Source organism: Bombina bombina, chromosome 3 (assembly GCF_027579735.1).
Source record: "Bombina bombina isolate aBomBom1 chromosome 3, aBomBom1.pri, whole genome shotgun sequence".
Taxonomy (NCBI): domain Eukaryota; kingdom Metazoa; phylum Chordata; class Amphibia; order Anura; family Bombinatoridae; genus Bombina; species Bombina bombina.
The window spans coordinates 894,358,941-894,373,478 of NC_069501.1; the positions used below are offsets into that span (position 1 = coordinate 894,358,941).

Consider the following 14,538-nt stretch of genomic DNA (forward strand, 5'->3'; position numbering starts at 1 on the left):
ACATAGTGTGATATTAATCAGTGAAATTATAACTCAGAGTCTGTTTAATAAAATGCATCTTTTTAATTTTTCACTTACATCATTGTAAAAAGACACTCATAGTGAGCCTTTTTGATTGTATTTTAAAGAAAATGCACAGTTTGTGTGATTCTGTGAGCCAGATGTGAAGAATACATTAAAACATACTTGAATGCAGCACGTTGGGAATCTTGCTAAACTTAATAAACCCTTGTTATAATAACACAATTTCATATTTTGATCACTATTTTAATCTGAGATTAATTATTCATAGACAAAAGGGTCTTACATTGATGAATGCCACTTTAAATGTGCTTATCCATAACAATTACAATATTGCCAAATAATGAATCTTTACTATATGTTACCCAGGACGTGGGTCATTTGCTTATGCATGTATTAAATCTTTACACTGTCATGTTTTTTTCTTGTTCTCTCTATAGCACACTTAGAATCTCCCATTTAAATACAGAAGGGTCATTAAATGTAACATTTCAGTAGAAAAGGAGAAATTAGATTTGACCCGTTTCACTTGTTTATGGAAAAAAAATACCAGTAACCCTGTTTTGATGTAGGAGGTTTTGCTTGTATCATTTTATGTTTTAAATTGGCTGCCATTGTAGAGACTTGGAAATAGTGAAAAGTCAAGAAACTAGCTATTTCATCCAACTGTAAAACAATATTTGAACTTACTGTTAAAGAATCTATTCATCTTTATCAGTTTTACGTTTGCATGTGTTATTACCTTTTAAAGGGACAGTAAAGTCAACATTAAACTTAAAGAGACGGCAGTCTAGTGAAATTAAATCTTCATGATTCCGAAAGGGCATGCAATTTTAAACAACTTTACAATTTGGTTTATATTATCAGATTTGCTTTGTTCTCTTGGTATTCTTTGCTGAAAGCTAAACCTATGTAGGCTCATATACAATTTCTAAGCCCTTTAAGGCCACCTCTTATCTCTGTGCATTTGACAGTTTTTCACAGTTAGACAGCGCTAGTTCATGTGTGCCATATAAATTATGTGCTCACTTCCATGGAGTTACTTATGAGACAGCACTGATTGGCTAAAATGCAAGTCTGTCAAAAGAATTGAAATGAGGGGGCAGTCTGCAGAGGCTTAGATATAAGGTAATCAGAGAGGTTAAAAAAAACATATTAATATAACAGTATTAGTTACGCAAAACTGGGGAATGGGTAATAAAGAAAGGGATTACCTATCTTTTTAAACAATAACAATTATTTTTAAAATGGACTCGATAGATCCTGAAATTCTAAACAACTTTCCATTTTACGTCTTACCAGTTTTGCTTAGTTCTCTTGGTATCCTTTATTAGAGTAACTCTAGATGAGCTCAGGAGAGTGCATGTGTTTCTAGCCATCTGGCAGCAGTGTTTGCAACATTGCTTATAGCAATGTTATACATAAACACTGCTGCTATAGACTGTTATAGATACATGCACACTCCTGAGCTTCTATCTGCCTACCTATCTTAACAAATTATATCAAGAAAACAAAACTAATTTGATAATAAAAATACATTGAAAAGTTGTTTAAAATTGCATGCCCTATCTGATTCATGAACGTTTAATATTGACTTTACTGTCCCTTTAAACCTAGTGAAATGTGAGATTGTGTGGCTGCTGAACCTGTCTCGTGCCATTGTTTATAACTTTTAGGTTTTTCAACAACTTTCAGAATACAAAGTTCTGGTGTAGGAACAGTGAATGAACTGTTTGAGATACAATTAACCTCCTGTGGTGTATTTAGTTTGTAGAAGTGCTCGCAGGTGAAGAACTGTAACAAATAGCAGCTAAATGTTGTGGTGTGGCTTTTACTTTGATAGTCAAAATTTTAGCCAGTCATGCTCTTTCATTTTAACCCTTAGCATCAGTAGTAAATAACAAAATTTATGCTTACCTGATAAATTATTTTCTTTCCTGGCATGGATAGTCCACAAATCCATTCAATTACAAGTGGGAACTAATACCCAAGCTAGAGGACACAGAATGGAAGGGAGGGAGAACAAGACAGGCGAACCTAAACAGAAGGCACCATTATCGAAAATGTAGAATTCGGGGGGGAAAATACTGCAAGGACCAAAATACCGCAGATTTGTGCCACACGAGCCTAATTTATAATGGCCCAGGAAGAAGAAACATTCCTAATGGAATGAGCCGTAATCCTTTTAGGAGTCTGTTGTCCAGCCGTCTCATAAGCCAACCAAATAACACTTCTCAACCAAAAGAAAAGAGTAGAAGAAGTGGCCTTCTGGCCCTTATGTTTACCGGAAACACAACAAAAAGGGCAGTAGATTGTCGAAAATCTCCAATTGTCTGCAGATAGAACTTCAGAGCATGCACAACATCTAGGTTATGCAGGAGCCTATCCTAATGAGAATAAAGATTAGGACAGAAAAAAAAATCGAATTGAAATTGCGGTCTGAAACCACCTTTTTTTTAAACAGCTTGCAAACACACATTCAAGGTGCAAGTAGCTGTAGCTGCTTTCAAGCTGCAAACCTTCTGCTTGCTAGGCAGCTAAGCTAACCATCAAGCTACTACAGCTGGCTAGGTACGTAGGACCGTCTTATCCGCATGGAAAATAAGGAAGGCGGATCGCAAAAGAGACAGAAAGCTCAGAGATCTTGCAAGCAGAAGAAATAGCAACCATAAAAATCCTTCAAATATATAAATTAACTATCAACAAAGTGCATAGGCTCAAACATAGCCTGCAGCAGAACTCTAAGAACGAGATTAAGGCTCCATAGAGGAGCAACAAACTTAAACACAGGCTTGATTCTGACTAAGGCCAGAACAAAAGATTGAACATCTGACAAGATAGACATTCTTTTTTGCAACAAAAATGAAGGGGCAGAGAATTTACCCTTCAAGGTACCTCCTGAAGAAAAGACAGAAGGCTAGGAACCCTCGTCTGGTTCTAAGAGAACCCCCTAGATTCACCCAGAAAAAGTATGTACGCCATGGTAAATCTTGTGAGTTACCAGATTACGAGCCTGAATCATAGAATGATTCAGAATCATAGTATCAATAACTTTCTCTGAAAACCCTTGTCTAGACAAGACTAGGCGTTCAATCTCCAAGCAGTCAGCTTCAGAGAATCTAGACTTGGATGTAGGAAAAGGCCCTGAAGTATAAGGTCCTTCCTCAGAGCAAATTCCATGAAAAAAATGACCTCTTTACCAGAACCACAAACCAAGTTCTCAAAGCTAAGCAGGAGCGAGAAGATCAGATTTTGAGATTGACGCGCTACCTACTGCACTAAAAAGGCCCCCAAAGCCAGCTCCTGATTGATACGGGTTATCACCCGAAGAAGGAGGGCAAACAGTGGAATCAGGAAGATTAGACCTAATGTTTCCAAGATACCATTTACTTCCGTACACATTTCATCGATGGACGGACAGAGATTGAAGAGAAAGACAGTCAGCAAGAAGTCTGGATATTCTGACTGCCGTCAGAAAATCCTCATAGAGATAGAGTCCATGATCGTCCCCAAAAAACATCCTCTGGAATTTGGCACCAAGGAACTCCTTTTCCAGATTCACCCTCCAACCGAAAAAACAGAGAATCGACAGCAGAGAATCTTTATCGGATCTTGCTAAATGAAAAGATGACACCTGAACCAAAGTATTGTCCAGGTACGGAGCCACCACAATTCCTTGAGATCTGGTCACTGCCAGAAGAGCCCCTAGAACCTACGTAAAGATTCGAGGGGCAGGCTAGTTCTAAATGTAGGGCTACAATTTGGAAGAGTTTTCCAAAAAGGCAAACTGCAGGAAATGGAAATGTTCCCTGTGGATATGAACATGAAGATAAGCGTCCTTCAAGTCGATGGCTGTTATGAACTGACCCTCCAGAAATAAAGGAAGAATAAATGGATAGTCTCCCTATAGAAGGATAAAAACCTTGAGAAATATGAGAGACACATAAGCTCTAAAAAGGGACGAAAAGTTCCCTCTTTCTTGGGAACCACGAAGTTTAAAATATATCCTTGACCTTGTTCCGCCAGAGAAACTGGGGCAATCACTCTTAGGAAAGAGATGTTTCCACTGCCCAAGGCCTCCTGGACATTGCAAATCCAAGCCAGCTGAAAAAAGGCAAGCCTGCCCCCTCACCTGATCTATGACTGGTTTGGGTGCGGACCCTTCATGCTAACTAGACTTCAAAGGACGGCTTCTTGGATTGCTAATCCTTATCCCAAGTCAGGATAGACCTCCATGAGCTATTGGTTTGATCAGGCTTTAGAAGTCTGGATACCCTTAAGTCTAGCCTCCTTATCCTGTAGCCGGAAAGCTCTCTTTTCACCAGAGACCATGAAAATAAGATCAGCCAGACCCGGGCCAAAAAATGTTTTGCCCTTAAAGGGAAGAGACAGAAGCCTAGACTTGGAAGTTGGGACAGCAGATCCAGTCTTCAATCATATAGCTCTAAGAGAGAGAACGGCAAAGTTAGAATTATTTGCCCCGAAGCGAACTACTTGCATGCTGGCATCACAGATAAAGGATACGCCAGCTTTAAGGACCTGATCCTATCCTGGATCTCCTTTATTGTAGGCTCCTCCAAAAACAGATCGGACAAGGAGTCATTACAAAAAGAGACTGCACCAGCAACTTGGCATAAGAATAAAATTCTCTTGAACAAGAGTGCAGAGAAAATATTCAAAATCCGCAGATCACCAAAGAAATATATGATATATTTATAACATGGGCACAACATTTAATGTCAGAGACGTTTTTAGAAATCACATCAATAAAAAGATATAAAATTGAGTTATAAACACATAAAAAGTGACTTAACGCGCCAGCAGCTGGATTCAAACCAAGCCAACATCACTTGGTATTCCCAGGCGGCCTCCCATCCAAGTACAGCCCTTGAGATGTAAAGCCACAAGCTAACGCTAGGCTACATTTGACAATAGGGTCACATGCGACTCCCTACCCTTGTAAAGAGCACTTTGCATGCAATACATTATAGTAAATGCATTAGTGTGAGCAGAACACTAAGAAACACAAACCTACATATTAAGAGAGATAAATATAGTATAATATAAGGGAATACATGTCGAGAAATTTATAAAGAAAAAATCACCTCCAAAGGAGAGAGATTAAAATATAGAACTATATATATATATATATATACTATATATCACATAGAAGAATAAATTTCAGAGACATTAAATGCATCACCTCAAAGAGAGAGATTAATATATAGATACCCTATAGAAAACATAGGGAAATCCTGTCAAAGACATTAAGAAAAAATCCCTTCAATATGAGAGAGAGACTAATAAATGAAGCCCCTACAGATAACATAGGTTCTAGACAATGGAAAAAAAATCCCCTCTGCTCCTATAGATAACATAGGAGAATACATGTCACAGACAATATTAAAAACATATTAGTGCTAAAAGAACACTATATTAAATACATATATAATATCCATGGTTATATCCGTCACAGATATTTTGAAAAAATATCAGATAAACTAGGCAATACATGCTTAATAGAAACAATTCATCAAGAATTACAAATATATTTCGCAATTGAGACATAAGAAAAACCCTGAACAGAGAAAATCTCATATTCAAAAAACTTAAAATGAAGCTAGTCCCAGGGTACAAGAAAGCACAAATAAAATTGTATCTTCAACAAGCTGCTGTAAAGTCCTAGAGAAGGGAATAGTCAGATAATTATTTCAATAAACAAGGAAAGAAAATTAAATCTGTACAGCACTAAAATAAAAGTAATGCCCATTTTAGAGGGAAATAAAACATATTTGAATAACAGTCAAAGAGTATATGACTATATATACTCATAGTTTGGCTGTTAACAGACACAGTTATGAACAATAAATCTGTGATAAGAAACTAGCAGAAGGAACATTGATTCTAACAGGGTGTAATACCAAAATATAGCCGCTAGATGGCAGTCGACATCCGTGAAAGGTTGAAAAAACAGAGACTAGTTCTTTTAACTAAAATAAGACAACAGTCACCACCGCACTGAAAATTTGAGCACCCCAAAAAAAAACATTGCCCCACACATGCTTGTATTTAACACACTATGTTAACAAATAAAGCAGATCGATAGATCACTTGTTAAAGGGACAGTCTACACCAGAATATTTGTTTTAAAAGATAATCCCTTTTATTACCCATTCCCTAGTTTTGTATAAACACTGTTATATTAATACACTTTTTACCTCTGTGATTATATTGTATCTAAGCCTTTGCAAACTGCCCCCTTATTTCAGTTCTTTTGACAGACTTGCATTTTAGCCAATCAGTGCTGGCTCCCAGGAACTCCACGTGCGTGAGCACTGTGTTATCTATATGAAACACATGAACTAACACCCTCTAGTGGTGAAAAACTGTCAAAATGCCCTGAGATGAGAGGCGGCATTCAATGGCTTAGAAATTAGCATATGAACCTCCTAGGTTTAGCTTTCAACTAAGAATACAAAGCAACATTGGTGATAGATGTAAATCTGAAAATTGTTTAAAATGACGTCCTATCTGAATAAGTTTGTTTTGGACTAGACTTTCCCTTTAAAAAGATCGCCTGATTGTGGTAAAACTCGCTTCCACTGTCAGACCAAGAAAGCTGAGTTATCATTACCACATAAAAACGAGCAGGAAACGAGATATGATGCATAAATAACATATGCTGAGAGAGTATCACGGCTGCATGAAACTAAGTGCGCCAAAGAAAACGCCAATGGCGGGAAGGATTGCTGTACTCTAAATACTAAAATGGCACCGCCTCCGCTGTCTGCCTGAAAGAGCGCTAATGATCGCGCTAAGACAGACAGATATAGGAATCAGTGACACCTTCTAATATCATCTAAGGCTGAATCAGGGTTAGAATACCATCAAACCCGTATATAATACCCAGAATAAGTAGGAATAAATCAGCCAGACTTTCAATCGTTGAGACTGGCGCCTTAGATATGGAGCCTTGGTAAATACCTCTGACGTCACGTTACTCAGAGTTTATAAAATAGTATCTTTCAAAGAAAGACTCCATATTGAAATGCACAGAACAGCTAACAGTGACCTCTGACTTTAAACTGAACTGTCGCTGCTGTTAAAGTATCCTTACCGGCATTTAAGAAGCTGAGCCTTAAACGCTTCATACTAATGCCTCTAGGTTCCAATAATGCCTGCCCCACTGATGATTGGTGGCAAAAGTGCCCCACCCTTAAGTGAACTCCTGAGTCACCCCTCATCGACCACAAGTCATAGGGGGGAAAAGGGTAATCAAGGAACTTACCTGTCTTGCAGCTCTCAGTAGCTCCTGGTCTAGCAGAAAAAGAACTCATCCTGACAGGGACCTAGGAACTTTAGCTGCAGGGCAGGTACAATCTCCCAGGTCTGATAGCCTCACCCTATCGCTGACAGGGACCTGAAGATGAAAGAAAAACAGAGTAACCATCCCTGGTTTTATATAAAAAAGGGTAGCATTGATGTTAGAAGGGGGCGAGGTGGTCCTTGCTTAAATTCTAACAGCTAAAAGCCACCATTACTCTTACTAAAGAGATTTACATGGACACAGCATAGCCCCAACCCTTGCTTGCAGGGAAAAGTACCCATTAAAGGATTAAATAATTGATTTTCTTCAGACACCATCTTCACACACCCCCCTACGATGTACGAAGCAAAGAATGACTGGGAGTTATGGGAATGAGGAGTGATACTTAACAGCTCTGCTGTGGTGTTCTTTGCTTCCCCCTGGTGGCCAGGAGTTGAATTCTCACTAGTAATTGAATGGATTTGTGGACTCTCCATGCCATTGGAAATAAATCAATATTAAGTTTTGCTAAAGCTTAAGTGACAAATCCACTCGTTAATAAAAACAGTAAATACAATGTGCAAGAAACATCTGACTAAAACAAGAATTCTTGTAGTCATTGTCAATTCCTTTTTTCCAGTGTATAGTTTTGTAGACATTGAAGGGTCATAATAGTTGAATGACGCTACACTACTGTGTGTTTAACTCCAGTAAATGGATTAAACAAAGAGTGGGAGAAACAGCTGATCCAATCGGCAGCGCTAGTTCCACATCTGAGCTGATTAGATCAGCAGCAGTTTCCTATTTGGGACCTGCAAAACACTACTTTGCAGGGGGTTAACACACAGTATTTTAGGGTCGATAGTCTAACAAATGTCATTTTGTTAATATTATGGCCCTTTAGTATCAAGAAGCCTTTTTAAAAGTCTTACATTTTTTTATTCCAGTCTAATAATCAAATTGAACATGTATCAGCAATGGCATGCATGCAGGTCATTATAAAGAATAGAAACTTTAACACTCAATTATCTGTTTCAGAACAAAGTTACATCAATGACTTTTCTGTGTGGCAAGACTGTGGAAGATCTGAGTCGAATTAAACAGGTAATACATAATCTGAAGTTGGAAACGTATTAAAAAAATTAGAAAACACTTTACTTTTATTATCTATTTGCAAAACTATGTAGGCTCAGCACCTGGGTGCTATTTGCTGATTGGTGGATTCTATCTGAATCATGAAAGAATAAATGTGGGTTTCCTGTCCCTTTTTAAAGGGTCACTAAACTACATTTCTGTTGTCTTGCTATAGAATAGCATATCAGTCAAGTCTAAACATTTATTTTAAAAGACATTACCATCTTACAGTTGGTTTTCAAATCTAGGCTTGAGTGTGCTGCTGACTAGGCTAGCATCTGCCATTATATGAAGTGTTCAATTGTTTATAGCCAATTAGGGAAAGACGTATAGCAGGGTTACCCTTGAAGTCTGCAAAGTGCATTTATCACCCTGAGGATAAGAAAATCCATAATTTTCAGAGATAACTTACTTTAAAAGGGGAGTATAATAAATTATTGAAAGCATATTGCAAAGGGTTATTTTTTTTTTTTGTGGGGTTGTTCTGAGCATAACTAAAATTTGTATATAAAAATTTCAAAGTGCTTACTGTGCCTTTGAATGGACACAGAAGTCAAAGTAGATGAGTGCACAAATTGTAAAAACATTCCAATTTGCTTCTATTAAATTTACCTTTTCTCTTTGTATCCTTTGTTTAAACTTAGCTTCTTTCCATAAGGGCATACAGAGATACTCATGTGCATGTGTTTTAAGCACTAAATGCATAAGACATGCACGCTCCTGAGCCTACCTCACTATGCTGTCATGGAAAGGTGCTAAGTTTTATAGTTTCATAGTAAATGAAACAGAGAAAGAGGTACATTTGGTAATAGAACTGGAAGGTTTTTTAAGATTTACACTTGGTAATTTGCCATAGCACCAGAAACAAGCGTGTTAAACCAGGATTTGTCACTTGTAAAGGAAATTAGCAAAATTATTAATACAACTTTTCCCTCTACAGAGATGCATATGTGAGTATTACCCATTATTTTACTTAGTCTTTTGACATGAGCTGTTACGTAGCATTCTATTCACTTTCCAGTATAACTCTCTTTTGCTGCTTGAAAAGAACTTGTAAATCAGCAAAGTGTTATATATGGGTCATTGATATATTAAGAATACTTTCTGATCAGGCGTGTCGGTGAACTGTCACAAGCATCTTTCTATAAAAAAAATATTAAGGGTTTTTTGTTGTTTTTTTCTTTTAACCTAGGTGGAATTGGATTCCAGGCACATTGGATGGGTCACAAGCGAGTTGCCTGCTGGAGATAATCACATCATAAAAATGGAGCTGAAGGGCCCAGAGAACACTTTGAGAGTACGCCAAGTGAAAGTACTTGGATGGAAAGATGGGGAGAGTATAAAAATAGCTGGACAAATATCAGCCAGTGTGGCTCAGCAAAGGAACTGTGAATCAGAGACTCTTCGAGTGTTTAGATTAATCACATCACAGGTTCGTAAAGAAATCTATTCTATTGTTTGCTTAAAGAAGACTTGGCTTTAAACAAAGGAGAAATGTGTGACCTATAGAAGACGAAAATGTGTTAATTTAAACAAAAAAATATGGTCATTACAGATGTTCATTGCTTTAACAGCTTTAAAGAGACATTTAAATACAAAGTTATTTATTTTTTGTGTTAATATTGTGCTTTGTCCCACACTCCCTAAAGAGGCCAAAAAGCAAAATCTGTAATTTAGGTTTTCAAAAGTCTGTAAATTGCATAAACAAGCGATTGGCAGGTTATGGTATTTTCTTTCTTTCATAAGATGGCGAGAGTCCACAAGTCATCGCGTATGGGAAATTCCTCCTGACCACTCGGAGGAAGTAAGACATCCGCAACACCCAGCGTTTAAAATCCCTCCCAGTTCCCATGATACTCAATCTTTTTCTTTTACCTCCTTGATGAGGAGTGAGGTGAAAGTGAAGTGCAGATCTACTTGTTATTGAAAGGGGATCCTCTAACCGATCTGAGGCCAGGCAGTGAAATGTCAATTTGTCCACCAATCCCTTGGGGAGTTGTAGATGCTGTTACTGATTTTAGATCCTTGTCATCATGCTTGCCCTGCCTAGGATGGGCTTGTCTCAATACAGGAAGTTGCTGAAGCTGAGGTTACCACAGTGGATGAAGGTGCTGTGAGATAAGTACCACCAGCTATTAGTATGACCATGTACACATGCTTCATATAGTCTAGGGAAAAATATTTGTACACATACACCTTAAACTAGCAGTTTATAGCACTTTTGGACTTTTTAGCACTCATTTCTTTCATGTAATTAGCAAGAGTCCATGAGCTAGTGACGTATGGGATATACATTCCTACCAGGAGGGGCAAAGTTTCCCAAACCTCAAAATGCCTATAAATACACCCCTCACCACACCCACAATTCAGTTTTACAAACTTTGCCTCCCATGGAGGTGGTGAAGTAAGTTTGTGCTAGATTCTACGTTGATATGCGCTTCGCAGCAGGCTGAAGCCCGGTTTTCCTCTGAGTGCAGTGAATGTCAGAGGGATGTGAAGAGAGTATTGCCTATTTGAATACAATGGTCTTCCTCTAGGGGATCTATTTCATAGGTTCTCTGTTATCGGTCGTAGAGATTTCTTCTCCTACCTCCCTTTTCAGATCGACGATATACTCTTATATACCATTACCTCTACTGATTCTCGTTTCAGTACTGGTTTGGCTATCTACTATATGTAGATGAGTGTCTTAGGGTAAGTACGTCTTATTTTATTTATGACACTCTAAGCTATGGTTGGGCACTTTATATGTAAAGTTCTAAATATGTGTTTAAACTTATATTTGCCATGATTCAGGATAATCAGTATTCCTTCATTCAGACTGTCAGTTTCATTATTTGGGATAATGCATATGAATAAATATTTTTTTCTTACCTTAAAAATTTTCAATTGACTTTTTTCCCTGCGGGCTGTTAGGCTCGCGGGGGCTGAAAATGCTTCAATTTATTGCGTCATTCTTGGCGTGAACTTTTTTGGCGCAAAATTTTGTCATTTCCGCCGCCATAGTTGACGCCGGAAGTTTGTTCGTGGTTGCGTCATTTTTTGACGTATATGTGTTGGATGTTTTTTTGCGCCAATAAATGTGGGCATCGTTTTTCGGCGTCAGAGGATGTGGGCGTCATACTTGGCGCCAAAAATGTGGGCGTCATTCTTGTCTCCACCTTTTTTCACATTATTTAAGTCTCATTTTTTTCATTGCTTCTGGTTGCTAGAGGCTTGTTTATTTTGCATTTTTTCCCATTCCTGAAACTGTCATTTAATGAATTTGATAATTTTGCTTTATATGTTGTTTTTTCTATTACATATTGCAAGATGTCTCAACCTGACCCTGGATCAGAATCTACTTCTGGAAAGACGCTGCCTGATGCTGGTTCTACCAAAGTTAAGTGCATTTGTTGTAAACTTTTGGTATCTGTTCCTCCGGCTGTAGTTTGTGTTAGTTGTCATGATAAACTTTCTAACGCAGATAGTGTCTCCATTAGTAATAATCCTTTACCTGTTGTTTTTTCCTTCAACATCTAATGTTCAGGATGTCCCTGTTAATGTAAAAGAATTTGTTTCTAATTCTATTAGGAAGGATCTGTCTGTTATTCCTCCTTCCAGTAAACATAAAAGGTCTTTTAAAACTACTCATATTTCAGATGAATTTTTAAGTGACCGCCATCATTCTGACTTATCTGTTTCTGATGAGGATCTATCTGGTTCAGAAGATTCTGCCTAAGATATTGACACTGATAAATCTTCATATTTATTTAAGATGGAGTTTATTCGTTCTTTACTTAAAGAAGTGTTGATTGCATTAGATATGGAGGAGTCTAGTCCTCTTGATACTAAATCTACTAAGCGTTTAAATTCGGTTTTTAAACCTCATGTAGTTATTCCAGAAGTTTTTCCAGTTCCTGATGCTATTTCAGAAGTAATTTCTAGGTAATGGAATAGTCTGGGTACTTCATTTACTCCTTCTCCAAGATTTAAGAAATTGTACCCTGTGCCATCTGATAGATTAGAATTTTGGGACAAAATCCCTAAAGTTGATGGGGCTATTTCTACTCTTGCTAAACGTACTACTATTCCTACGGCGGATAGTACTTCCTTTAAGGATCCTTTAGATAGGAAGCTTGAATCCTTTCTAAGGAGAACTTATTTATGTTCAGGTAATCTTCTTAGACCTGCTATTTCTGTGGCTGATGTTGCTGCAGCTTCCACTTTCTGGTTGGAGGCTTTAGCGCAACAAGTGTCAGACCATAATGCTTATAGCATTGTTAAACTTCTTCAACATGCTAATCACTTTGTGATGCCATTTTTGATATCATTAGAATTGATGTCCGGTATATGTCTTTAGCTATTTTAGCTAGAAGAGCTTTATGGCTTAAATCTTGGAATGCAGATATGACTTATAAGTCAACTTTGCTTTCTCTTTCTTTCCAAGGTAATCAATTATTTGGTTCACAGTTGGATTCTATTATTTCAACGGTTACTGGGGGGAAAGGAACCTTTTTGCCTCAGGACAAAAAATCTAAAGGTAAATATAGGGCTGCTAAACGTTTTCGTTCCTTTCGTCAGAATAAGGAACAGAAGCCTGACCCTTCCCCTAAAAGAACGGTTTCCGTTTGGAAACTTTCTCCAGTCTGGAATAAATCCAAGCCTTTTAGAAAGTCAAAAGCAGCTCCCAAATCCGCATGAAGGTGCGGCCCTCATTCCAGCACAGCTGGTAGGGGGCAGGTTACGATTTTTCAAAGATATTTGGATCAATTCGATTCACAGTCTTTGGATTCAGAACATTGTTTCACAGGGGTACAGAATAGGTTTAAAGGTAAGGCCGCCTGTGAGAAGATTTTTTCTCTCACGCATTCCAGTAAACCCAGTGAAGGCTCAGGCGTTTCTGAAATGTGTTTCAGACCTAGAGTTGGCTGGGGTAATTATGCCAGTTCCAGTTCTGGAACGGGGTCTGGGGTTTACTCAAATCTATTCATTGTACCAAAGAAGGAGAATTCCTTCAGACCAGTTCTGGATCTAAAAATATTGAATCGTTATGTAACGATACCAACATTCAAAATGGTGACTATAAGGACTATTCTGCCTTTTGTTCAGCAAGGGCATTATATGTCTACAATAGACTTACAGGATGCATATCTTCATATTCCAATTCATCCAGATCACTACCAGTTCCTGAGATTCTCTTTTCTAGACAAGCATTACCAGTTTGTTGCCCTTCCGTTTGGCCTAGCAACAGCTCCAATTATCTTTTCAAAGGTTCTCGGTGCCCTTCTCTCTGTAATCAGAGAACAGGGTATTGCGGTATTTCCTTATTTGGACGATATCTTGGTGCTTGCTCAGTCTTTACATTCTGCAGAATCTCATACGAATCAACTTGTGTTGTTTCTTCAAAGACATGGTTGGAGGATCAATTTACCAAAGAGTTCCTTGATTCCTCAGACAAAGGTAACCTTTTTGGGTTTTCAAATAGATTCAGTGTCCATGACTTTGTCTCTAACAGAAAAGAGACGTCTGAAGTTGGTTTCAGCTTGTCGAATACTTCTGTCTCAATCATTCCCTTCGGTAGTTTTGTGCATGGAAATTCTAGGTCTCATGACTGCTGCATCGGACGCGATCCCCTTTGCTCGCTTTCACATGAGACCTCTCCAGCTTTGTATGCTGAACCAGTGGTGCAGGGATTATACAAAGATATCACAATTAATATCCTTAAATCCCAATGTTCGATCTTCTCTGACTTGGTGGTGGAATCACCATCGTCTAATTCAAGGGGCCTCTTTTGTTCGTCCAACCTGGACTGTGATCTCAACAGATGCGAGTCTTTCAGGTTGGGGAGCTGTATGGGGATCTCTGACAGCGCAGGGGGTTTGGGAATTTCAGGAGGCGAAATTACCAATTAACATTTAGGAACTCCGTGCGATTTTCAGAGCTCTTCAGTTCTGGCCTCTTCTGAAGAGAGAATCGTTTATTTGTTTTCAGACAGACAATGTCACAACCGTGGCGTATGTCAATCATCAAGGTGGGACTCACAGTCCTCAGGCTATGAAAGAAGTATCTCGGATACTTATATGGGCGGAATCCAG

The 14,538-nt window shown here is 38.2% G+C and overlaps 1 protein-coding gene across 1 annotated transcript in view; it reads left to right on the forward strand.

The window, feature by feature from the left end:
* MYCBP2 (MYC binding protein 2) overlaps nt 1–14,538 on the forward strand; it is a gene marked incomplete in the record, with an annotated part of 1,460,675 nt that overhangs the window by 1,344,172 nt on the left and 101,965 nt on the right. The window contains 2 exon segments of the mRNA XM_053707907.1: nt 8,366–8,431; nt 9,654–9,893. Coding sequence (XP_053563882.1) covers nt 8,366–8,431; nt 9,654–9,893 — 306 coding nt within the window.